The sequence below is a fragment of the Canis lupus genome, chromosome 6 (assembly GCF_003254725.2).
Source record: "Canis lupus dingo isolate Sandy chromosome 6, ASM325472v2, whole genome shotgun sequence".
Classification (NCBI taxonomy): Eukaryota; Metazoa; Chordata; class Mammalia; order Carnivora; family Canidae; genus Canis; species Canis lupus.
The window spans coordinates 55615786-55641711 of NC_064248.1; the positions used below are offsets into that span (position 1 = coordinate 55615786).

The 25926-nt window shown below is 38.3% G+C and overlaps 1 protein-coding gene across 15 annotated transcripts in view; it reads right to left on the reverse strand.

The window, feature by feature from the left end:
* Positions 1-306: 306 nt before the first annotated feature.
* CCDC18 (coiled-coil domain containing 18) overlaps positions 307-25926 on the reverse strand; it is a 106364-nt gene continuing 80744 nt past the window's right edge. For 14 of the 15 annotated variants that reach the window (XM_035718010.2, XM_025417608.3, XM_025417610.3 and 11 more), the window contains 2 exons: positions 19458-19925; positions 307-5474 (listed from right to left, as the gene is read on the reverse strand). In XM_035718010.2, the coding sequence (XP_035573903.2) occupies positions 5460-5474; positions 19458-19925 (483 nt within the window). In that variant the 3' untranslated portion in view covers positions 307-5459. Of the gene's footprint in view, positions 5475-7122; positions 7158-19457; positions 19926-25926 lie in introns of all 15 variants that reach the window. The other variant, XM_025417614.3, reaches the window with a different exon arrangement.

Consider the following 25926-nt stretch of genomic DNA (forward strand, 5'->3'; position numbering starts at 1 on the left):
CTACCCATTCCTCAATGCCTAAAAAGAACTGCCTTGCATGTTTTGTCCAGTTTTATAATTGTTTAGGACATGAGGGCAAGACAAATACCAATAATTCTCTCATGGATTTAAGGATCCTACTCAAAGTCCATATTCTTAACCATATTATATTACCTCTATCATGGGATTCCACATTATAGGAAAAACCATTAAATGGAAAGTATACACACACACACACACACACGTATTTATTTAAGATTTATCCATTTGTTTTAGAGAGAAAGAGAGCATGAGTGGGGGGAGGGACAGAGGGAGAGTGAGAGAATCTTTTTTTTTTTTCATGAAAAAACTTTTATTTTTATTTTTTTTTACAAAGAATACCCCCCACTTGGGGTGAAAATATATCTGGTTAAGTACAAAATATAGTTTTTATCATACAAAAAGATATACAATTAAAAAACAAATGAACCACCTTCAGCCGACATACTTTCTCAGAAAAGGGTGGAGCTCAGTGCTCTGACACAGGACAGTGAACAAAGTGCTAAGGCTGAGGGTGACTGACCAAGTGCTAGGGGCTGCAGTGAGAGGGCTGTTGACATCCCTGCCTCCTAACATTGGGAAGAAAGGGAGCCCTGGGGGCTTTGGGTGAAGACACTTGCCCTCTCGTTTCTCAAGGCAATGTCTGGAAGCTCTGATCACAGTGCTGTGGGCATCAATCTAGAGAGTTCCTCCTTCGGTGTAGAGAAGTCACAGTGGGCAAGGCTGATAGCAGCAACCCTTCTCAGAGTTAGTGTCAGAATCACAGAATTCTGTACACTGGGACAAAGTCTAGGAAGTGAGGAATAACACTATATTTTTTTTGTCATTGTGCTTACCCCTAGAAGAGTGAGAGAATCTTAAACAGACTCCCCGCTGAGCATGGAGCTCTGAAGTGAGGTTCAATCCTATGACCCTGAGATCACAATCTGAACCAAAATCAAGAGTTGGATGCCAAATAAACCGAGCCACCCAGGTGCCCCAGATATACGATTTTTTTTTTAATTTTGTTTATTTATTCATGAGAGACAGAGAGAGGGAGAGACACAGGCAGAGGGAGAAGCAGGCTCCACGCAGGGAGCCCGATGTGGGACTCGATCCCGGGTCTCCAGGATCACACCCTGAGCCAAAGGCAGGAGCTTAACTGCTACCCACCCAGGCATCCCTATACGTTCTTAATAATATGGAAAAATATCAACAGGGATTAGAGAGAGAGAGATGAAAAGATAAGATTGTTGTCAGACAGTGGGAATGCTGGAATGTAAGATTTCATAGATGAAACACGATTAACAAGAACCTATAGGCATGGAGAGCTTAAGCAGAATAGTCTAATCGCTATGTTTTGCATAGAGAGAACAGTGACCTGACAGCCACCAGATTATGGTCTTTGACTGCAAGAACTGGGTGAATGAAGGGATCCCTGGGTGGTTCAGCGGTTTGGCGCCTGCCTTTGGCCCAGGGCGCGATCCTGGAGTCCCGGGATCGAGTCCCATGTGGGGCTCCCGGTATGGAGCCTGCTTTTCCCTCCTCCTGTGTCTCTGCCTCTCTCTCTCTCTCTCTCTCTCATCATAAATAACAAATAAATTAAAATAAATCTTAAAGAACTGGGTGAATGATGATGCAAAATAAGCAAACATCTAAACAAAAGGAAAATACAAAAGCAGGACAGGTAAATTTTGAGAAGATATCATGACTTTAGTTTTGGATAAATTTAAAGTTTTCTTTAAAAAATATCTATAGGATATGCAGGGAACTTTCTGGATAGGCCAATGAAAATACAGATCTGTTGCAAGAAAAAAATGAAGATACAGATCTGAAAGTTATTACCATAAGGATTATTACTGAAGCAACAGGTCTGGATGAGATGATGTAAGAACATGTATCTTCAGAAGAGGAAGGCAGAAGCCTAGGAAATCCCAGTGTTTTAGAGTAGGCAGATAAGTATACGAAGAATGGATATTTAAAGAAGTAAAAAGGCAATACAAAGAGGCAATGTGGCTTTAGTAGTTAAGAGCATGGACTTTGGAGTCAGTTCAAATCTCAGCTGTTATAAAGTTACCATGACCATGAGAAAAATTACTTAACCTTTCTGTGCCTGTTTTCTCTTCTGTAAAACACAGTGAAAAATACTAGCACTTGCCTAATGAGAGACAATCACGATAGCTCTGGAGGCTCAGCCCCCAATCTCCTGTCCTCTCAAACTTTTAGTAGCAAAGACAGGTGTATCAACAAATTTCAGTTAGCTCAACAGAGGAACAGAAAGGTTCCCTCTCTCTAACATGGCCACTTCATCTACAAAGACTTTTCCATTAGTGCATAGCTACACAGATATTCCCTATCCCATTCCAATAATAAATATGTAGAATACACTGGGTGATGTTATATGTTGGCAAATTGAATTTAAATAAAAAATTAAATATGTAGAATATTTTTTGAATTATTTTTTTAAAGATTATTTATTTATTAATGAGAGACACAGAAAGCGAGAGATAGACATAGGCAGAGGGAGAAGCAGGCTCCATGCAGGGAACTCGATGTGGGACTCGATCCCAGAACTCCAGGATCACACCCCAGGCTGAAGGCAGACATACTTAATTGCTGAACCACCCAGGCATCCCAAATATGTAGAATATTACTGAGGCAGGGTTTCTTTCCACTGGAACTCTGAAGACAGTGAATGGAGACTATGCCTAAGCTATAGGATAAGAGTTTGAGGGCTTGTGTGTATTCTATTACTACCCTCTTTGTAAACTTTTCCTCAATAAACTATTTTAGATCTATATCATATGGTACTATAGTGCTGTGTTGCATGACTTCCTGGAAAGATATTACCTCACAGTTGTTCCTCATTACAAATATAGTAGTATTTGTAAAGAGTTTACAACATTGCCTGGCACGTAGTGTGCATTACATAAAGATTAGCTATTTGTTTTTAAAAGGAGAATTAGGAAAGACCAGCAATGCTCTAGAGCAAGATCAAGAGATAACACAGGAGAGCTGGTAAACAATCTCAAATGCTACCAAAAATCAAATAATGAAAACAGGATGCTAGATGTGGCAACAGTGGTAGAAGTCAGATTGTATTAGGTTAAGGATTGCTTTGGAAGTAAAGAGTAAAACACGGAATACAGAATGGTTTTTCTAAGATATTTGGTGGCAAAAAATAAAAGACAAAGTGTATTGATTAGTGCTTTTTTGCTTGCAAGTGACAGAAATCCAATTTGAATGAGCTTTATAAAAGGGCTTACTATAAGAATATTGTGGTATCTCAAAATGCAAGGACACTAATGTGGCTGAGTCTCAAAAGCATGTGGAACCAAGATTCTTTTTATTGTTATTCTTTTTCTTGTTCTTCTCTGTAGGTTTGTTTCATTTTCTCTCCTTCTTTGTCCAGACTAGTTGCATTGCTGCTTTGGCCCACATGGTAGGAAAGATGGCTATCAAGAACTCTGGAGTCTTGGATTTTATAGTGAAGGCATGCAAAAAGATAGTGGAGTTTGTTTGCAGTCTCAGTTTCAAAATTCCTAAGAAAAGACTGGCTCCACCTAAACAAAGTATCTAACCCTGGATGAATCAACAGTAGCCAGGGATTATGGAGGTGAATGGATTAGAGCATAACACGGCTATTCCAATTGCAACTATATGTGAAATCCAATGTGATGTGGAAAAGTTCAAATAAGATAAGTATATACTATAAGGACACAGTATTTTCTTGAGGAGTAGGTATTATAAAGGTGGTATTTTAGTTTTTGTTGTTTAGGCCACGGAAGCAATTTGAACATATTTATATGAATGAAAGAAATCAAAGGGATAGAATTAAAGATAAAGGACAAGACGTGGGATATTTAATACAGTAAAATCATATAATCAAAGGGAAAGAATGGAATTTAGCATACAAGTACAAGGACTGGCCATTTAGAGAAATAGGCTTTTCTGAGGTAGGAGGGAAGAAAAAATGAATGCATGCTGACATAGGCAGGTCTATAAAGATGAAGGAAATTGAGGGAGATTGGACCTGAAGATCTCCTCTGAAGTATGTGGCTAAGTTATCTCTTGAAAGTATGGAAGATGCAGTAAAGCAGGTAGTTGAAAAGAATAACAAATATTAACATTCCTGTCAAGAGGAAGAGAAAGGAAGCTAAGAGGAAGAGGTTAGAGTTTGTCAAAATTAACAGTCCATCTCAGATTGGAAACTAAATTAATGAAGGTGTCAGATGTACAATGTGACTAAATAATATTCACTAGTCCATTAACAAGAGCTCATAAGGCACATGGTAGAAAGTTAGGGGAAAGGGAAATAGGGTGCTAAGAAGACTAACAATAATTTAACTCTTAGGGTCACTAGCAAGTAGAAGTAAAAAGATAAACTTTATTCTATTCCTGACAGGTAATTACAAATTCTGAAATAGTGTTATTCAAATAGTACTGTCAACATTAATGGCTTTACTATTTACATATTAGAAAAAAATTAACTCCATATTATTTTTTAAGGACATATTTATATACACTTTAAATATTTGGTCTAAAGACAACAAATTTGAACTTTTGGGAGGTTTTTTAATTTGAAGGTTTAAATATGTCATCTTAATTTTGCTGCATTTTTTTATTCTACCATAAAGCTAGCTATGTCTAAATGGGGCCATTAACCCAAAGTCCATCTCATGATACTTACAACAAATCCCTTTCTTTGAAACACATACTTGTGTCATTATGTTAAATAATTCTACTAATACACACACACACACACACACACACACACACACACACCATGTATAATAATATCTATACCTCACAAAATAGATTATGTGAGGGGCGCCTGGGTGGCTCAGGGAGTTAAGCATCTACCTTCAGCTCAGGTCATGATCTTAGATCCTAGGACAGAGCCCCAGCATCAGGCTTCCTGCTTGGTGGGGAGTTGGCTTCTCCTTCTCTTTGCCCCTTCCCCATCTCATGCTTTTTTTCCTCTCATATAAATAAAATAAAATAGATTATGTAAATTTAATGAGCTAACAAATATAAAGTACCCAGAATAGTGACTGAAAAATGAATGGTAAACACTCAACAAATGCTAGCCATTATTAGTACAATTATGAACCTGTGGCAGAATGACTTCTAAATTCATATTACTTATTTTAAAAATAAAGTATTACTAGGAAAGTAAGCAAAAAATGTTAGTCTAATTGAAAATACAAGTTAGTAAATGTACTTATTATGCATTTTAAAAATGATTTTTATATAAAAAAGAAAGACAAGGTAGGTGGCAAGTTTTAAACCAAAAATGAACTTTCACAAAAAGAATAAGCTTTAGAAAACTTTTTAAAAATATACTGAAATAAAAATTTATTCAAAAGCAATAAAGTAACAGCTTCTATGAAGTATGAGCTACATGTAATAAACACAGTACCAAAAATCTCATTTTTCATCACATCAATATCTTCATTTAATTACAAATTTTCTCCCTGGAATAATGCAAAAAAAAAAAAAGATTAGCTTTTGAAATATCCTTGTATTAACTTAGCATTAATGTCTACTATAATAATCAGGAGCATAAATAAAGCAAGAATGGGAAATATTTACTCAATTAAGAAATATGAATCAGGGAAAGTCAATAATGGACCACGTGGATTATAAAAAGCAAGTAATTCTGGTTGAGGGGCATTGGGAGGGAGTGCAAAGTTAAACTAAATTTATTTATAAAACAAAAACAGGGGGCAGCCTGGGTGGCTCATTGGTTTAACGCCACCTTTGGCCCAGGGTGTGATCCTGGGGACCTGGAATCAAGTCCCGCGTTGGGCTCCCTGCATGGAGTCTGCTTCTCCCTCTGCCTGTGTCTCTGCCTCTCTCTCTCTCTCTCTATCTCTCATGAATAAATAAATAAAATCTTTTTTAAAAAAGGCAAAACAAAAACAGAAGACGTTAAGTAAGATATTTAGACACTGGTGTCACATTATGGTTTTGACTGAGGGCACATTAAGGAAGGGAGATGAAGGGCTACATGAAAAAAAGTGAAAAAGAAAAGGAAAAAAAGCAGGAAAGGGAAATAATGATAGAAATGTTTGCACAAAGAAACAGCACAACATAGAGAAGTAGAAAAATACAGGGAAAAGGCCCAGGAGTTGTTGTTGTTGTTGGTTTTTTTTGTTTGTTTGTTTTGTTTTTTTTTTAAAGAGAGAAAAGGAGAGCAAGGGGAGGGGCAGAGGGAGAAAGAGAATCTTAAGCAGGCTCTACACCCAGCACAGAGCCTGACTCTGGGCTTGATCTCATGACCCTGAGATCATGACCTGAGCTGAAATCAAGAGTCAGATGTTCCAACTCACAGAGCCACCCAGGACCCGAGGCCCAGGAGATACTAAAAATACAGGTCAAATACTCTTGTCGTATCCTGGTCTTTACTTATTAGGCCAGGGATTTGAAAATGTTACCATGTCCTTAGGTATTACCTTTAATCCTACTTCACCTTCTTTCCATCTCTGTTTTCCCTACAGCTGACTTTCTCAATTCTTATTTTTCATCTTATTGCATGGCATATGGACCACATTCGTAAAATGGTCCTACTACTTTTCCTTTTTGGAAATAAGATAGATATAAACAATACTTCTTATAACTTCGTATTAAACTGTGAATTAGCTAATTAATCAGTAATCACAGCACAGTATTCCACCATTCAAATCTCAAACAAGAGTTTTTAACTTGATGTCTGTGAACTCCTTGATAATGTGTCCAAAATTTTGTGCATATGCAATTTTTTGTGATTTCTGAAGCTTTTGTCCGTAGCTTTATTGTGAATGGAACTGGCAACATAGTTAACTTTTAGAAAAATCATTATTTGGGTTACAACAGTAAAAGAGCTAACACTTATTAAATACTTCTCACACAGTAATTTCTAGGTTTTTTTCTGCTGTATCAGTGGACTTTAAAATTGCACACTTTGGAGCAGGGCTGGATTAAGACCAACTAATGCCCTCAACACAGCCCAACAGTGATGCCCCCTAACCCATCCATTGCTTAAAATAAAGAGCTTCAGGGTTCTTTACACAAATCAGTACATGACATAAATGCCAATTGGTTAAGTGGAACTCACACCATAGTCAGAAAAAAATGTAATACCTTCATATCAAACTTAGCCCCGAGTCAGTCACTCACTATACCAAAGAAAAAAGATACATTAACAGTGCACATTAAATTGCAACATAGCAGATAAAGACAATTACAAAACAATTTCCTACACTTAAGTGTGGCAGTGAAAGAGTAAAGGGCATGATAGCCAGGGCCAAAAACTGTGGTGTTCCCCTTCTCTTGGTGCCCTGAACTCAAGCTTATTTTCCTCAAAGGTTAATCCAGGGCTGCTTTGGAGTCTTTGCATAAGCAGACATGTAAAGAGGTGAACAAGTAAGTAACTGGTTAAAGGTCAGACACAATCCACCTTTTTTTAAAATTTTTATTTATTTATGATAGTCACAGAGAGAGAGAGAGGCAGAGACACAGGCAGAGGGAGAAGCAGGCTCCATGCACCGGGAGCCCGACGTGGGATTTGATCCCGGGTCTCCAGGATCGCGCGCGCCCTGGGCCAAAGGCAGGCGCTAAACCGCTGTGCCACCCAGGAATCCCCACAATCCACCTTTAATCAGATAAATTCTCTTTATACCTGACTGACATATTTGGGTTTCTTTATAACATTATATTTAAATAATAGGTTCCTTGGCTTAAAAAAAAAGTTTAAAATTTCTACTTTTAAAACACCAAGGAACACCTGGGTGGTTCAGCAGTTGAACATCTGCCTTTGGCCCAGGGTGTGATCCTGGAGTCCCAGAACTGGGTCCCACCATCGGGCTCCCTGCATGGAGCCTGCTTCTCCCTCTGCCTGTGTCTCCACCTCTCTTTCTCTCTCTCTCTCTTTCTCTCCCTCTCTGTCTCTCATATAATAAATAAAAAAATCTTAAAAAACAAAACAAAACAATGGAATGTCATACTTTAGTGTGGGTGAAATGAGCTAAGGGCTGGAAATGGCCAATAGATCAAGGTTCTACAACCCAATTTAAAATATGTCAAGTTTTATATTTATTAATGCAATACATGTAAATGACCATGAAGTTAGTCTGTCAAATCATAGCAAGTCAGAGTTTCTTTCAATGATAGTAGTCTTGCTCTGAATTTTCTCACCTTATGTTAAAACAAACACTCCCAAAAAAACACTGGGGGGAAACAAAGGAGTCCCTACAGAGGAAGTATTGAGATGTTTTCAGTTATCTCTCTCTTAAGAGTAAAGTTAAAATGCAAGTAATGATCATCCAAAAATTGAATAAAACCCACAGATGAGCATTTGTCAAGCATCAGTCCAGTATGGGTTCCAAAGGTGTACAGAACGGAGTTCTGAGCAACCCAAAGAACCAGCCGCTTTTGTCGAAGACAAAATTAAACCAAGACAGGTAATGCAATTGAGGCTCATGAGCTATGAAGCCCACGTGAGATTAACATTGAGTACTGACTGTGGTTAGTACATTTAAAACTCAGTAGAGCATTAAAATTAGATGTGAACAGAATTTAGCTTTGGCTGGAATTTCTAAAAAACTGGATTTAGAATTTTGCATATTTTAATTTCGCTCTGAGCTTCCATTACAACATAATAAGTATAATGACTTGAATTATTTAAATGCATCTGTTTATTCCAATAACCTACACAGTGAGAAATCATCCCACCAATCAGTTATGTAGTAACTTTTAAGTCCTAAACTCTTAATCTCTAATTGATTAAGCAGGTACAAGACCAAACTATGTAAACAGTGCTGAAGAAACTATAGACACAACTATGTAATCAGTATAACAAAAGTAGTTCAGAACATTCCAATCAACAGGAGTCCAGGGCTGGAAGTCTTCCCAGAGAATTCTACCCACACATTTAAGAAGAACGAATACCCATTCTTCTGAAGCAGTTTCAAAAATAGAAGTGGAAGGAAAACTTCCAAACTCTTTCTATGAGGCCAGCATTACCGTGATCCCAAAACCAGACTAAGATTCTACCAAAAAGGAAAATTACAGAGCAATATCCTCGATGAACATGGATGCCAAAGTATTCACCAAGATACTAGCCAACAGGATCCAACAGTACATTATTAGAAGGATTATTCACCACTACCAGGTGGAATTTATTCCTGGGCTGCAGGGGTGGTTCAACACCTGCAAATCAACGTGATACATCACATTAATAAAAGAAAGGACAAGAACCATATGATCCTCTCAATAGATGCAGAAAACGCATTTGACAAAATAAGCCTCCTTTCTTGATTAAAACTCTGAAGAGTATATGGAAAGAAGGAACACCTCAATATCATAAAAGCCATTATCAAAAACCCACAGCAAATATCCTTCTCAATGGGGAAAAATTGAGAGCTTTTCCCCTAAGGTCAGGAACATGATAGGGATGCTCACTCTTACCACTGTTGTTCAACATAGTGCTAGAAGTCTTAGCCTCAGCAATCAGACAACAAAAAGAAAAAAAAGGCATCTGAATTGGCAAAGAAGTCAAACTCACTCTTTGCAGATGACATGACACTCTTAGGTGGAAAATCTAAAGACTCCACCCAAAATTGCTAGAACTCATACAAGATTTCAGCAATGTGGCAGGATATAAAATCAATGCACAGAAATAAGTTGCATTTCTATATACTAACAATAAGATAGAAGAAGAGGAATTAAGGAAGCAATCCCATTTACAATAGCACCAAAAACCGTAAGATACCTAGGAATAAACCTAACCAAAGAGCCAAAGGGTTTATACTCTGAAAACAATAGAACATTCATGAAATAAATTGATAAAGACACAAAGAAATGGAAAAATGTTCCATGCTCATGGATTGGAAGAACAGACATATATATTTTTAATTTTATTTATTTATTCATAGAGACACAGAGAGAGGCAGAGACAAAGGCAGAGGGAGAAGCAGGCTCCATGCGGGGAACCCGACATGGGACTCGATCCTGGGTCTCCAGGATCACACCCCGGGCTGCAGGCGGCACTAAACTGCTGCGCCACCGGGGCTGCCCAGAACAGATACTGTTAAAATGTCTATGCTATCCAAAGCAATCTATACATTCAATGTAATCCATATCAAAATACCATCAACTTTTATCACAGAGCTGGAACAAATAATCCTAAATATTGTATGGAACCAGAATAGACCCCAAATAGCCAAAGGAATGTTGAAAAAGAAAATCAAAGCTGGGGGCAACACAATTCTGGACTTCAAACTATATTACAAAGCTGTAATCATCAAGACAGTATGGTACTGGCACAAAAACACATAGATCAATGGAACAGAATAGAGAACCGAGAACTCTACAGTCAACTAATCTTCAACAAAGCAGGAAAGAATATCCAATGGAAAAAGTCTCTTCAACAAATGGTTTTGGGATAGTTGGACAGCCACATGCAGAAGAATGAAACTGGACCATTTTCTTACACCATACCCAAAAAGAGACTCAAAATGGATTAAAGACCTAAATGTGATAAAGGAATCCATCAAAATCCTAGAGGAGAACACAGGCAGCAACCTCTGTGACCTCAGCCACAGCAACTTCTTACTAGACACATCTCCAAAGCCAAGGGAGACAAAGGCAAAAGTGAACTACTGGGACTTCATCAAGATAAAAAGCTTTTGTGCAGCAAAAGAAACAGCTGACAAAATCAAAAGACAGCTAAAAGACTGGGAGAAGACATTTGTAAACTTCTTATCAGATAGAGGGCTAGTATCCGAAATCTATAAAGAATTTATCAAACTCCACACTGAAAGAACAAATAATCCAATCAAGAAATGGGCAGAAGACATGAACAGACCTTTCTCCAAAGAAGACATACAAATGACCAACAGACGCATGAAAAAATGCTCAACATCACTTGGCATCAGGGAAATACAAATCAAAACCACAATAAGATTCTACCTCACACCAGTCAGAATGGCTAAAATTAACAGGTCAGGAAACAAAAGATGTTGGCGAGGATGCAGAGAAAGGGGAACCCTCATACACTATTGGTGGGAAGGCAAGCTGGTGCAGCCACTCTGAAAAACATATGGAGGTTCCTCAAAAAGTTGAAAATAGAGCTACCCTATGACCCAGCAATTGCACTACGAGGTATCTACCACAAAGATAGAAATATAGCGATCAGGACATCTGCACCCCAATGTTTATAACAATGTACATCAACAGATGATGGATAAGGAAGATGGGGTACACACACACAAACACACACTGGAATACTATTCAGCCATCAACAAAATGAAATCTTGTCATTTGCAAAGACATGGATGGAACTAGAGGGTATCATGCTAAGTATAAGAAGTCAGTCAGAGAGAGACAATTATATGATCTCACTCATGTGGAATTTAAGAAAGAACACAGAGGATCATAGGGGAAGGGAGGGAAAATTAAGACAAACCATAAGAGACTCTTAATCATAGGAAACACACTGATGGTTGCTGGAGGGAAGGGAGGTGGGGGGATGGGGTAACTAGGTGGTAGGCATTAAGGAGGGCACATGATGTAATGAGCAGGTGTTATAGAAGACTGATGAATCACTGACCTCTACCTCTGAAACTAATAATACACTATATGTTAATTGAACTTAAATTTTAAAAAAAGTAGTTAAGAACAAAGACTCATCTACATAATGAGGAGAATAATAGTACCCACTACAATAGAACTATTTGGTACTATTAAAGTAATAATACCAATCAATAAAAATTAAATGAGTCAATGTAAAGCATTTATTTTTATTTTTTAAAGATTTTACTCACTTGAGAGAGCACACAAGTAGGGAGAGGGGCAGAAGGAGAGGGAGAAGCAGACCCCCTGCAGAATGGGGAGCCCAATGCAGGCCTTGATCCCAGGACTCCAAGATCATGACCTGAGCTGAAGTCTGACACCAAACTGACTGAGCCACCTAGGCAGGTGTCCCTTATGCAAGCATTTAAAATAGTGCCTGGCATATAGTAAATGCAATATATTACCATGATTACAATCTGTCACTGTACTAATCAAGTTTATCCTATATAAAAATAAGTTCTATTTATCAGAAATACTGTTGCACATCTAAGATACTAGGGCCATTAGAATATTCTCAAAGAAAGCAGTACTTCCCCCTGAGGAACATTCTGAAAACTTGTGATAGTTCTTTTTGGTTGTCACTGTGATGGGGAGATCCTTTTGCTGGCATATAACCAAAAGGACAAAACATGCCAGATATATCTTTAGGGCCATTTTACCAAACAAAACATCCTACTAGACTTCCCTAGTCCATTTATATTTTCTCATTTTCCAAGATAACTATTTAATATACCTTTCCAGTCCTTAATCCTCTAGCACCTTACCCTGCCATAGCTCATAGTCTTACTAAGAAAACCTTCACTAAGAAAATAAAGGCAATCAATAAAAAATTGCTCCTTTCTCACCAAATCTACACCATGTGTTTCTGCACCCATATATTGTACTTTATCACTACAGTGGATTAACTCTTCTTTTATCCAAGGCCAAATCTACTCCTCTGCTGGATTTTATCTCCTTCAGCCTACCTTAAGAATTTTACTCTTACTCTGTGATTATCAGTTTTCCTTTCTATCAGATCATTCCCACCAATCAAATGTTGTTTTATCTCTTATGCTAAAAAAAAAAAAAAAAAAAAAAGAAGTAAACAAAACCAAAAAACTCTCTTGACATTACATCTCCCTCATTTCTTTACATCAAAAGAGTTGCCTGTTTTTGGTGTTTTCATTTCTTCTCCTCCTATTCTCTGCTGATCACACTCTAACCAGGCTTTATTCTATTACCCTGAAGCCATTCTCATAAATGTCATCAACAGCTTGCATATTACCAAATACAAAAATTATTAATCCTCACTTTATTTAGCAACATTTGATCTCTTTTCTGAAACATGTGATATGTTTCCTTATTTCTTCCTCCTGTTTAAATCTCAGTTAGCTTTATTGGATCCTCAACTTCTTGAATGTTAAAAGTAATTTTTAAAAAAGATTTTATTTATTTATTCATGAGAGACACACACAGAGACAGAGACATAGGCAGAGAGAGAAGCAGGCTCCCTGCAGGGAGACCAATGTGAGACTTGATCCTGGGACTCCAGGATCACGACCTGAGCCAAAGGTAGATGCTCCACTGCTGAGCCACCCAGGCATCCTGCTAAAAGTAATTTAGCCTTACTAAATTAAGCTTAATTTGGGGGCAGCTTTTTTCTACTTCCACTAATTCCCTTGACTTAATCCAGCATTATGGTTTTAGCAATCATCTATATGCTGATACCTAAATTTGTAACTTCAGCCTCTTTAACTCAATCATTTGTTTGGCATCTTCATTTGGATATCTAATAGAAATCTCTAATATATCAAATGTTAATTTTTTGAACTTTCCATGCTTTCAAATCTGCTCATCTCATAGTATTCCCCAACTGAATAAAAGCTCAGTTACTCTTGCCAAAATCTTTGGAGTCTTCCTTGACTACTATTTCGCTCAAGACCTACATAAAACCTCCAGCTTCAAAATATATTAAGAAATGGAACTATTCTCAACACTTCCACATCTATCCTTTTGCCTACTCCAAATCATCTCTTGCCTAGGTTATTATACATAGCCTCCTAAATGGGTCTGCTCTTATTCCTTTATCATCCATTCTTTCTAAAACAGCCAGACTGATCCTTTAAACACATAAATCAGATAAGTGTCACTTCCCTAAGGAGAACCCTCCAATGGCTTCCCATCACACTTCAAATAAAATTGAAAGTTCTTGTAGGAGGTACAAGACTGCTAGAGTACCCCCACCCCCCACCATCATCTCTTATCTCCTACTATTTTCCCTCTTGTTTATACCAAACCAGCAAGACACCTGCTAGCTGGTTTTTGTACATGTCAGGCAGGCTACTACCACAGAACTTTAGTACTTGTTGTTCCCTTTCTTCCAATGCTCTTCCTTCAGATACTGAGATAGCTTACTTCCTTACTTCCTACAGGTCTCTGATCAAATGTCACCTTCTTGAGACACCTTCCCTGACTACCCTATTTAAACAGTACCCCCGTCACACTGCATGCTCTTATTTCCACCTAGCATTAGAGCATATGTCTATTTACTTGTTTACTGATGGTCTCCCCACTGAAATGTAAGCTCTATTTGGACAGGGTCTTAGTCATTTTTGTTTATTTCTATAACCCTAGTGCCTGGTGTATAGTAGATACTCAATTAATAATGAAATGGCTGAATAAATGATAAAAAATAAACACAATTATAGTTTTAAAGGCTAGATGAAAACTAATTCTATCAGGCATTATACATGATTGCCTTATACCATCTAACTTGCTTACTATACACTTGAGATTTCGTGTGTAAATTTTATTTTACCAATACAAATATTATTTTTTTAGTTTTCTGTGTATAAGCAGTAAATTAAGCTCTTTTTAATGTGGAGAAATAAAAAGGTCTAACAGTCTTTGTCTTGGATCCATGCTAAAAACGCTTGTTAAATTTTTTAGGCCACCAATGCTAGTTTGATGTGTTTGAAAATGAAACAAGCATTTGAGAAAAGCTGGATTTCCCTGAAGAGATTATTTCTATATGCAAATTATAGACTAAATGTTTATAAAAATGTTGAGGGGCACGTGGGTGGTCAGTGGGGCACTTGGTGGCTCAGCTGGTTAAGGGTCTGCCCTTTGGCTCAGGTCATGATCTTGGAGTCCTAGGATCAAGTTCTAAATAGGGCTCAGCAGGGAGTCTGCTGGTCCCTCTCCCTGTGCCCCTCCCCCCTGTTCGTGTGCACACACACTCTGTCTCTGTCTCTCTCCTCTCAAATAAATAAATCTTTTAAAAAATGTTTAGTGTCTGTAATGTATGTGTAATAGGGACAGAACTGCCAATTCAGTATGATACGCTCAAGGAATAATGGGAGTAGATAAATCATGTAAATGAGATACTCTGCTACTGTGGAAGTCTGTGAGCAAAGCAAAGGTCACCTTACTAGTTTTTTACTAGAACGGTTTCCAGGAAGTCTAGAAACAACTAATTTTGGAGATCCAAAAACATTTTCCAATGCAGCTAGCTCCTGAATAACATGGGTTGACTTTTGACTAACAGGTTTGAACTGCACAGGTCCCTTTTTTTTTTTTTTCTTTTTTTTTTAGATTTATTCATGAGAGACACAGAGAGAGAGAGAGAGAGGCAGAGACACAGGCAGAGGGAGAAGCAGGCTCCATGCAGGGAGCCTGATGTGGGACTTGATCCCGAGGCCTCCAGTATCCGGCCCTGGGCTGAAGGCGGCACTAAACCGCTGAGCCACCAGGGCTGCCCCCAGGTCCACTTTTATGCTAATTTTTTCAATGTATTTGTTTTCTTGGAGAATTGCAACAATTAAAAAAAGTCACAGAAGAACCTCACAGCCTAGAAATATCAAAAAATTAAGAAAAGGTATGTCATACATACATAAAATACACATAAGTCTATTATAAAAAAGTTAAGATTCATCAAAATTTACACACATACAGACTGCATATGGCATCATCTGCAGTTGAAATATAAACAAATGTAAATATACAGTATTAAATAACTGCATAAAATTAAATGTAGTACTACTGTAATAATCTTGCAGGCACCACCTGTTGCTATTGTGGTAAGCTCAAGTGTTGTATTGCTTAGAACACTATATGATGTTAATCACCTCCATCTCTCCAGCAAATTATATACTGCAATAAAAAAGTGACTTCTTGCAGTTCTCACATGTTTTTTCTGGTGTTTAGTACAATACCATAAACTTTTTTTTTTAAAAGATTTTATTTATTCATGAGACCTACAGAAAGAGAGAGAGGCAGAGACACAGGCAGAGGGAGAAGCAGGCTCCCCCCTGGGAGCCTGATGTTGGACCCAATCCCAGGACCCCAGGATCACAACCTGAGCCAAAGGTAGACACTCGACCACTGAGCCACCCAGGTGTTCCCATAAACTTTTAAAAAATATCCAGGGACCCATACAAAGTGCTGCTAGTGATGTTGGAAGTACTCTCAAGAAGCAGAAAAGAGTCATGGCATTACAAGAAAAAATTGAATTGCTTGGTATGTATTGTAGACTGAGGTTTGCAGCTGTGCTTACCCACCATTTCAAGATAAGTGAATCCAGTATAAGGACCATCGTAAAAAAAGAAAAAGAAATTGGTGAAGCCATCACTGCAATTACGCTAGCAGATATGAAAACCTTGCAACTTTTATCTTGTGTTAAAAATGCAACTTTATGTGATTATAAGACCTGTTGTAAGAAAGGCATGCCTGGAGGCTTTAATACAATTCAAGGAAAAGCAAAGTCATTATATGACAACTTAGAGCAAAGGAAAGGTGAAGGATCTAAAGCTGTAGAATTTAAAGCCAACAAAGTATGGTTTGATAATTTTAGAAATAGGTTTGGCCAAAAAATGTCAAGGTAAAGCAAACCAGCTTCTGCTGACCAAGAAGCAGCTGACAGTTCCTGGATATCATCAAGAAAATTACTGAGGAGAAAGGATATCTGTCTGAATAGGTTTTTAATACAGTCAAAAATTTCCTGTTCTGGACAAAAATGCCTCAAAGGACATTTATTTTTATGACATGGACCCTTCTATGATATGGGCACGGAACCACAGGCAAATGGTAGAAGAAGGATTGGTAATGTATAAAAACATTTTTAAAGAAATGCAAAAGCAAAAAAAAAAAAAATCACAGAGAAACTCTAATGTATTTTCATAAAGTTACACCAAATGTGTCTGCTTCTCCTGCCTCTTCTTCCACCTCCTCTACCCCTTCAGCCTCTGCCACCCTTTAAGACAGCAAGACCAACCCCTCCTTTTTCTCAGCCTACTCAATGTGAAGACGCCCGCAGGGAGTTAGAGCAGGACCCCAGGAGGGCGGGGATGCCCTCAGGCTCCCTGGGACATTAACAGACACCTGCCCGTCCAGGAGAGTGCGCACCTGGGCTAAGGGCTGCAGCGTGCACACATTGACCCGGGAGCAGATTGGAGGGGCTCGGGTGGCGGCTCCGCGGAGGGGGCTGTGCGGCCGGGGAGCAGCTCGGTGGGGCTCCGGCGGTGGCTCCGCGGAGGGGGCTGTGCCACCGGGAGCGTGAATCCAACAGCGCAGGCTCGGGAGCACAGGGCGCCGGGACACAGCCCAAGATCCGGCCTCCCCCCAGGACAGGCAGAGGCCGGGAGGGCACAGGACAGCAAGGACACTCCTACCCGGGGCTGAGCACATCAGCGGCCCCGCCCCGGAGCCTCCAGGCCCCTGCAGACGGAGAGCTCCGGAGTTACTGCGGGGGCTGAATCCAGGTTTCCAGAGCTGCCGCAGCCACTGGGGTTGTTCCTCCAGGGGCCTCACGGGGTAAACAACCCCCACTGAGCCCTGCACCAGGCAGGGGGCAGAGCAGCTTCCCCAAGTGCTAACACCTGAAAATCAGCACAACAGGCCCCTCCCCCAGAAGACCAGCTAGACGGACAAGTTCCAGGGGAAGTCAAGGGACTTAAAGTATACAGAATCAGAAGATACTCCCCCGTGTTTTTTTTTTTTTTTTCTCTTTTTGATTTCTGATTGCTTCCCCCACCCTTTTTTCCCCCTTTTTCTTTTTCTTTTTCTTCTCTTTTTTCCTTTTTTCTTCCTTTTTTTCTTTTTTCTCTTTCTCTTTTCTTTCCTTCTCTCTCTTTTTCTCCTTTTCCCAATACAACTTGTTTTTGGCCACTCTGCACTAAGCAAAATGACTAGAAGGAAAACCTCACCTCAAAAGAAAGAATCAGAAACAGTCCTCTCTCCCACAGAGTTACAAAATCTGGATTACAATTCAATGTCAGAAAGCCAATTCAGAAGCACTATTATACAGCTACTGGTGGCTCTAGAAAAAAGCATAAAGGACTCAAGAGACTTCATGACTGCAGAATTTAGATCCATCCAATCAGGCAGAAATTAAAAATCAATTGAATGAGATGCAATCCAAACTAGAAGTCTTAACGAGGGTTAACAGGATGGAAGAACGAGTGAGTGACACAGAAGACAAGTTGATGGCAAAGAGGGAAACTGAGGAAAAAAGAGACAGACAATTAAAAGACCATGAAGACAGATTAAGGGAAATAAACGACAGCCTGAGGAAGAAAAACCTACAGTTTAATTGGGGTTCCCGAGGGCGCCGAAAGGGCCAGAGGGCCAGAATATGTATTTGAACAAATCATAGTTGAAAACTTTCCTAATCTGGGAAGGGAAACAGGCATTCAGATCCAGGAAATAGAGAGATCCCCCCCTAAAATCAATAATGTGTTAGCTTTCTTACTGTTTTTATAACTTTGCTTTCAAAGAGTAACATTACCATAGAGTGTGCCCTTCTCTCTAGTCAATGAGGAAGGTGCATAGCAGCCCATCATTACAGATAAGTGGTTTTTAAAAAAAAGTAACACTTTTTTCAATACTGTTATGAATATGATTAGAATATTGTTTGCCATAAAAATTTTATGATTCATTATTTGTGTATAGGTTAGACTACCATAAAGCATTCATATTGCTACTGCTTCCTTATCAATACATATTATATCTGTAAATAAATACAAATTTTTCATATTATCTTTTCATTTTTGATATCTAATGTTAGTTACACATATAACATCTACAGTGTTTTGTATAAGACAATATTGATGTAGGTACTGACAATCTTATAAACAGATGATACAAACTTATGATATCAATAAATAAAATACAGTACTGTAAATGTACTTTTTCTTATGATTTTTTTTCTAACTTTATTGTATGAATACAGTATATAATATATATAACATACAAAATGAATTAAATTGTTCAGGTTATTAGTAAGCTTCTAGTCAACAGGCTATTGCCAGTTAAGTTTTGGGAAAGTCAAAAGTTACACATGAATTTTCAGCTGCGCTGCAGGGCAGGATGAAAGAGTCAGTGGCCCTAAACCCTGCACTATTCAAGGAACAATGTTATTCTAGAGTTCAAAATACTTTTCTAATATGAAGCAGACTTAGTTCTTTAATCAAATATAAAGATTATATATTTAATCAAATGTATAGGCTATTTTAATCAAAGCTAAATTTTCAACCCTACTTACAATGGATTTTTTTTGAACTTCCAATATTTGTATATCACTCAATGGCATGCTTTATTTTTTTTAATATTTTATTTATTTATTAGAGACACACACAGAAAGAGAGAGAGAGAGATAGGCAGAGGGAGAAGCAGGCTCCATGCAGGGAGCCCGACATGGGACTAGACCCCGGGTCTCTAGAATCATGCCCTGGGTTGAAGGCGGGCGCTACACCGCTAAGCCATTGGGGCTGCCCGGCATGCTTCATTTAAATATATTTTTCTACAAATAACAAAATTATATTCATTGGAGACAAATTATTATAACTTTGAATATATGACATACATACCTGAGGTAAACCAGCACCTGTTTGCATAGAGGACTTTTTCAATAGTCTCACTTCTTTGTTTATGTATCTTAGCATTCCACTGAGAGTACTGAAGTCATTATTCTCAGAACTATCATCTTCTAGGTCATATGTGAGAGGTTTAAATGAGTCTGACTGGGTATAAGTCAGATCCTTCTGGCTTTCTTCTAATGTTGAAGGCTGTTCTAACTGCATTTTTTTTAAGTCCTGCAGTAATTCTTCGGAAAGATCTTCATCACTATGAGTCTTGAAATTAAGGTCACTGGCACTAATAGAGCGACGCAGTTTTCTACACTTGAAAAAGGCTGTGTGAGAATGTTTAGCAAATTTTGGATCTTGAATGTCAGGCATAATTTCTGTTGCAGATGCAAGCAGGGCTGGTAGAAACTTAATGTCTTCTGCCCTTTCACGTCCAGAAATTTTGGCTTGTAATCTGGTTAATTCTGATTCCTGTAGAAAAATATATAGGTGTTCAATACATTTTTGTTAAATGAATAAGTTACTTAAATGTCTTCTAAGAGTCCATCCATGATTTCTTAAGTCAACCTTCTGCCCAGAACACAAATTTCTTTTATAGCAGCAACCCAAGAGATATTTCAAAGCTCTGTTTAAACCCTTCATTTTGGGACAAATATGTTCACTTGAAATATGTTAAAACTATACTAAGGAATTCCCTGATAACTAGATTTTCCTTATACCAGTTTTTCTTTTTAAACTGCTAATGACAGTATCAGTTTCTATTTAAGGCTGAAATGTTACATCTAAAAATTTCTTTTCCTAAGTATAATGATACACTATATTTTGCTCACCTAAAATATATATACATATGAAAAACTTCTCCCTTCAGAATTCCTTATAGGAAATAAATCTATATTAACTACTCTGCTTCACATATTCTCATTATACAAAAGCTTCATTACACCAGAAATTTTTCAAAGAAAAGCCTTTTAGTAAGGACTGATTAAATATTAAGCTTTTCATTCTTATTATTTTTCCATGTCCTTCATTTGGGTCCTCTGACCCAACTTTGGAATCCTAAGAATGAGACTACATGTACTGAAAAATCATAAAGCCTAAAAAAATGAAGAGAAGACACAAATAATGTGTAGTAGTCTTCTGTTCAAATACATTTTTCCTTTTCTTATAGGTATTAGTGACTTTTAATCTGATAGTTTCTTTTTTTTAATTTTTTTAATTTTTATTTATTTATGATAGTCACAGAGAGAGAGAGAAAGAGGCAGAGACACAGGGCAGAGGGAGAAGCAGGCTCCATGCACTGGGAGCCCGATGTGGGACTCGATCCCGGGTCTCCAGGATCGCGCCCTGGGCCAAAGGCAGGCACCAAACTGCTGCGCCACCCAGGGATCCCCCTGATAGTTTCTATTCTTTCTAAAAATACTATACTTACTAAAACTCATAATCACAGAATACATTACAAAATGAAAGTTTAACATGATTATTTCAGTTCTTTGATATCTGTTACTTCATCTGGTAAAAGTTATTTACAAGTGGCCAAAAACAAAACAAAACAAAACAAACCCCCCAAAAACCTCAAGTGGCCAGAGTGCCAATTTTTGTAGTAAATCTTGTATTTACATTCTTATAATCACAATTAATAAAGTAGCTATAGAATTGACACCCACAGCTTGGGTGCAGTTGATATTTTTTAACTCTAGCTACAGAGTTATTTAGCCATAATTGAGGATTGTGGTATCTCAGATAAGTAGGAATCCATGTAGCTTTCAGTTTAATATTTAGTTCTTATAATGAAATGTAGTATACCTTTAAACCTAATTCAACTTTTTCTTAAGACTCAAAGAAGATCACTGTTGTGGTCACTGTTACAGCATGCCATAATATAGTAAGGCTGTTAGCACTCTCAGAAAATGGTCTAAGCTTTGCCCTTGTTCCAGTTAACCTCATAATAGGGTATTTATGAGGGTACTAAGTGAGCTGGAAAGATCAGTTGCCTCCAACATTCTTCCTTCTCCCTCACTTCTGTTTCTGTTCTGTCATTTACTGCTGCTGTCAGTGGAACTGCTATTATTTATAGCTACTTCTAATTGTTATAGTTATGCCAGCTTCTGCTCGTCTATTAGCTTTTTTTTTATTCTGTCCTTTTTTTTAAAAAAAATTATTTATTTATTCATGACAGAGAGAGAAAGAGAGAGAAAGATAGAGAGAAAAGCAGGCTCCATGCAGGGAGCCCAATGCAGGACTCGATCTCAGGACTCCAGGATCACACCCTGGGCCAAAGGCAGACGCTAAACTGCTGAGCCACCCAGGGATCCCCTATTCTGTCCTCCTTAACTCTTCTTCAGTCTAGACTTTAGAGCCAGTTAACAGTGACTTTGAGAGTTACAAAGTTTATTTAAAGAGTAATGGACAAAAGCTTCTTTAACTTAAGAAAAGAAATAGACCTCCAGATCCAGGAAGCACAGAGAATTCCAGATATGATGAATCCAGAGACCCAAACTGAAACACATTATAATTAAATTGTCAAAAATCAAAGACAATGAGAGAATCTGAAAAGCAGTAAGAGAAAAACTACTTCTTATATATAAGGAAACTCCTGTGAAACAGTCAAAAGAAAAATCATAGGCAAGAAGAGAGTGGCATGATATATTAAAAGTGGTGAAAGAAAAAAACCTGCCAACCAATAATACTCTTCCTGGCAAAGCTGTCCTTCAGAATTAAAAGTTAAAGCATTTTCCAAACAAGGAAAAGCTAAAGGAATTCATCTCTACTGGACTCACACTAAATTTTAAAGGGAATTCTTCAAGCTGAAAAAAAAAAAAATCTAAATAGTACCAGGAAAACACTAAAGTTTCAGTCTCATTGGTAAAAGTAAATATACAGTTAAATTCAGAACACTCTAATGTTCTGATGGTAGGTAACTCTAATATAAACAATTAAAAGACATAGAGAGGGGGGATCCCTGGGTGGTTCAGCGGTTTAGCACCTGCCTTCACCCCAGGGCATGGTCCTGGAGTCCCGGGATCCAGTCCCACGTCAGGCTCCCTGCGGGGAGCCTGCTTCTCCTTCTGCCTGTGTCTCTGCCTTTCTCTCTGTCTCTCTCTCTGTGTCTCTCACAAATAAATAAATAAAATCTTAAAAAAAAAAAAAAAAGACATAGGGAGGAGTTCCTGGAAAGACCGAGTAGGAGGATCCTAAGCTCACTTCATCCCACGGATGCAACTAGATAACACACACATCAGGGTAACTAATCCAGAAAATGACCCAAAGACTAGCAGAACAGATTCTCTACTGCTAACTGTAGAGAAGAGGCCACAAAGAAGAGGGTAGGAAGGAAGGAGACTTGGTTGGGAGCCAAACTGACCAGTGGGACTGTCTGGAGGGAATGATACTGTGGGCATGGAGAGGAACACACTCTATGCCAGAACCCCAGGGGACCTGCCCTGGTATACCAGATGAATCCCTGTAACATTTGGCTTTGAAAACTTTAGGGGCTCAACTCTGTGAGTTCTTACCATCAGTGGAACTTTAAAAATCAGCAGGCTGGACTCTGGGAGAGGAGCTGGAAGGGTAGAGCCCCACCCTTAGAGAGACAGAGCAGCAAACAGTCCCATAAAGATATAGCATAGAAGCAGCAGTTTGAAAAACTGCCTGGGGTAAATGAGAGGGAGATCAGTTTACTAATCTCAGGGTGTGTGTATTGGAGGGGGCAGGAATCTTTGGAAGGCTCTAAGAACACAAGAGCTGCTGGAAGCCACTTCCCTCCCTTGCCCCCCAGCCTAGATAAATAAGACACTTGTGGGAACCAGTGCAGCTCAAACACTTTCCACCTAGTTTGCTAACAGTGTGCCCTATCCCTATGTCCTGCGGATTTGCCCTATGCAACCTAGCCTGGGCAAGTTTTCAAAAGTGGCTCCAAGTCCCCTCCCATAGACTAGCAAATACTGTGCATCCCACCCCTGTATTCTCCTGCAGACCTGCCCTTGACAGGAATCTATCTAAAGTGGTGGTACAAGTTAGCAGTGTGAAAGCAGCCCTGACAGGGGCCACCACCACTCCAAAGTGCCTCTTGCTCCAGGAAGAGGGGAAGATAACCACACATATCAGTACAACTGTGGCCCCAGAGGTGGGCTGGGGGCAGACATCTGGTCTGACTGCAGGCCTTGCCCACCAACAAAAGCTTCTTGGGGACAACACACGGAGGGTATCCTGCAGATCAGTGCTACTGTAGCTCTAGCAAATGCCTGGTCTGACCCAACCCAAGCCCGAGGCAGCCCCAGACTGGCCAACTAATAACACAGGGACCAAACCCTGTCCACAACAGGCAAAGACAGCCATTGCAGATGAATAGACTGAAGGCAAATGCAGCTCAGCCACAACCGTAGAACACACATAAAAGACACTTCTGGAGCATGAAATTCTGGTGAATAGGGAATAGTGCAGTGTGGGGTCAGATACAGGACCTCTTCTTCATAAGGCTGTGACTTTCAAGATCAGAAGACATAGCTGACTTTCCAAACACAGAAACAGACACAGAAGGACAAAATGAGGAGGCAGAGGAATCCATCTCAAATGAAAGAGGACAAAATCACAGCAAGAGAGCTAATGAAACAAAGATAATATGCCTGATGGAGAATTTAAACTAATAGTCATAAAGATCCTCACTGGACTTGAGAAAAGAGTGGAGGACCTCAGTGACACCCTCAATAGAGACAGAATACATTTAAAAAAATCTATCAGAGATGCAGAAATCCTCAACAAAATATTAGCAAACTTAATCCAACAATACATTAAAAAAGTTCATTCACCACCATCAAGTGAGATTTATTCTGGGGTTGCAAGGGTGGTTTGCTATTCATAAATCAATGTAATACATCATATCAACACTAGAAATGATAAGAACCACAAGATCATTTCAATAGGCAAAGAAAAAGCATTGACAAAGTACAACATCCATTCATCCACTCATGATAAAATCACTTAACAAAGTAGGTTTATTTTTTTCCCAAAGTAGTGTTTTTTAAATTTTTTAAATTTAAATTCAATTAGTCAACATATAGTTGTTTCAGATGTAGTGCTCTGAAACAACTAATATATCAGCTCATCATTAGTTTCAGATGTAGTGTTCAATAATACATCAGTTGTCAACAAAGGTTTAGAGGGAACATACCTCAACATAATAAAGGCCGTATGTCAAAAACTCATAGCTAACATCATACTCAATGGTGAAAAACTGAGATCTTTTCCCCTACAACCAGGAATATGACAAGGATGTCTACTCTCACCACTTTAATTCAACACAGTATTGGAAATCCTAGCCATAGTTATCAGACAAGGAAAAAAGGCAGCCAAATTAGTAAGAAGTAAAATTTTCACTATTTGCAGATGACATGATACTATGTATAGAAAACCCGAAAGACTCTACCAAAAAAACTACTGGAAAATAAATGAATTCAATAAGGTTGCAGAATATAAAAATCAATATTCAGAAACCCATCATATTTCTATATACTACTAATGAAGTAATAGAAAGAGAAATTAAGAAAACAGATGAGTAAAACAGGTGATGGGGATTAAGGAGTACACTTGTTTTTATGAGCACAGGGTAATGTATGGAAATGTTGAATAATTCTATTGTACAACTGAAACCAATATAACATTGTATGCTAACTGTACTGAAATTCAAAATAAAATAAAATTGGGATGCCTGGGTGGCTCAGCGGTTGAGCATCCTTTGGCTTAGGGCATGATCCCACGGTCCCAGCATCAAGTCCCACATTGGGCTCCCTGCATGGAGCCTGCTTCTCCCTCTGCCTCTGTTTCTGCCTCTCTTTCTCTCTTTCTCATGAATAAATAAGTAAAATCTTTTTAAAAATTAAATAAAAAATTTTAAAAATTTAATAATAAAAGAGATAAATATATATTTCATGTGAATGGAAATCAAAAGGATACTGGAGTAGCTATACTTACATCAGAAAAAATTATCTTTAAGCCAAAACAGTAGGAAGAGACAAACAATATCATTATGTAATGATAAAAGGATCAATCTAATAAGTATATTATGTAAATATAATTTTATGGACATGCATTTTTATGGACCAAAAAAACATAGAAGCACCTAAATATATAAAGCAAATATTAACAGACCTGAAGGGAGAAAAATACAGAAATATAATAATGGGAGAGGACTTGAATATCCCATTTTCATCAAAGGATAAATCAAGGCAGAAAACTCAATAAGGAAAAACTAGACTTGAACTGCACATAAGATCAAATGGACTTAATAAGCATTTGTAGAACATTCCATACAGCACAAAGCCTGTATACATTCTTCTCAAGCATACAAGGAACATTCTGCAAAGTAAACCATGTGTTAGGCCACAAAACAAGTCTTAGTAAATTTTAGAAGACTGAAATATTAATATATTCCAAACACAATAGTATAAAACTAGAAATAAATTACAAGAAAATTGAC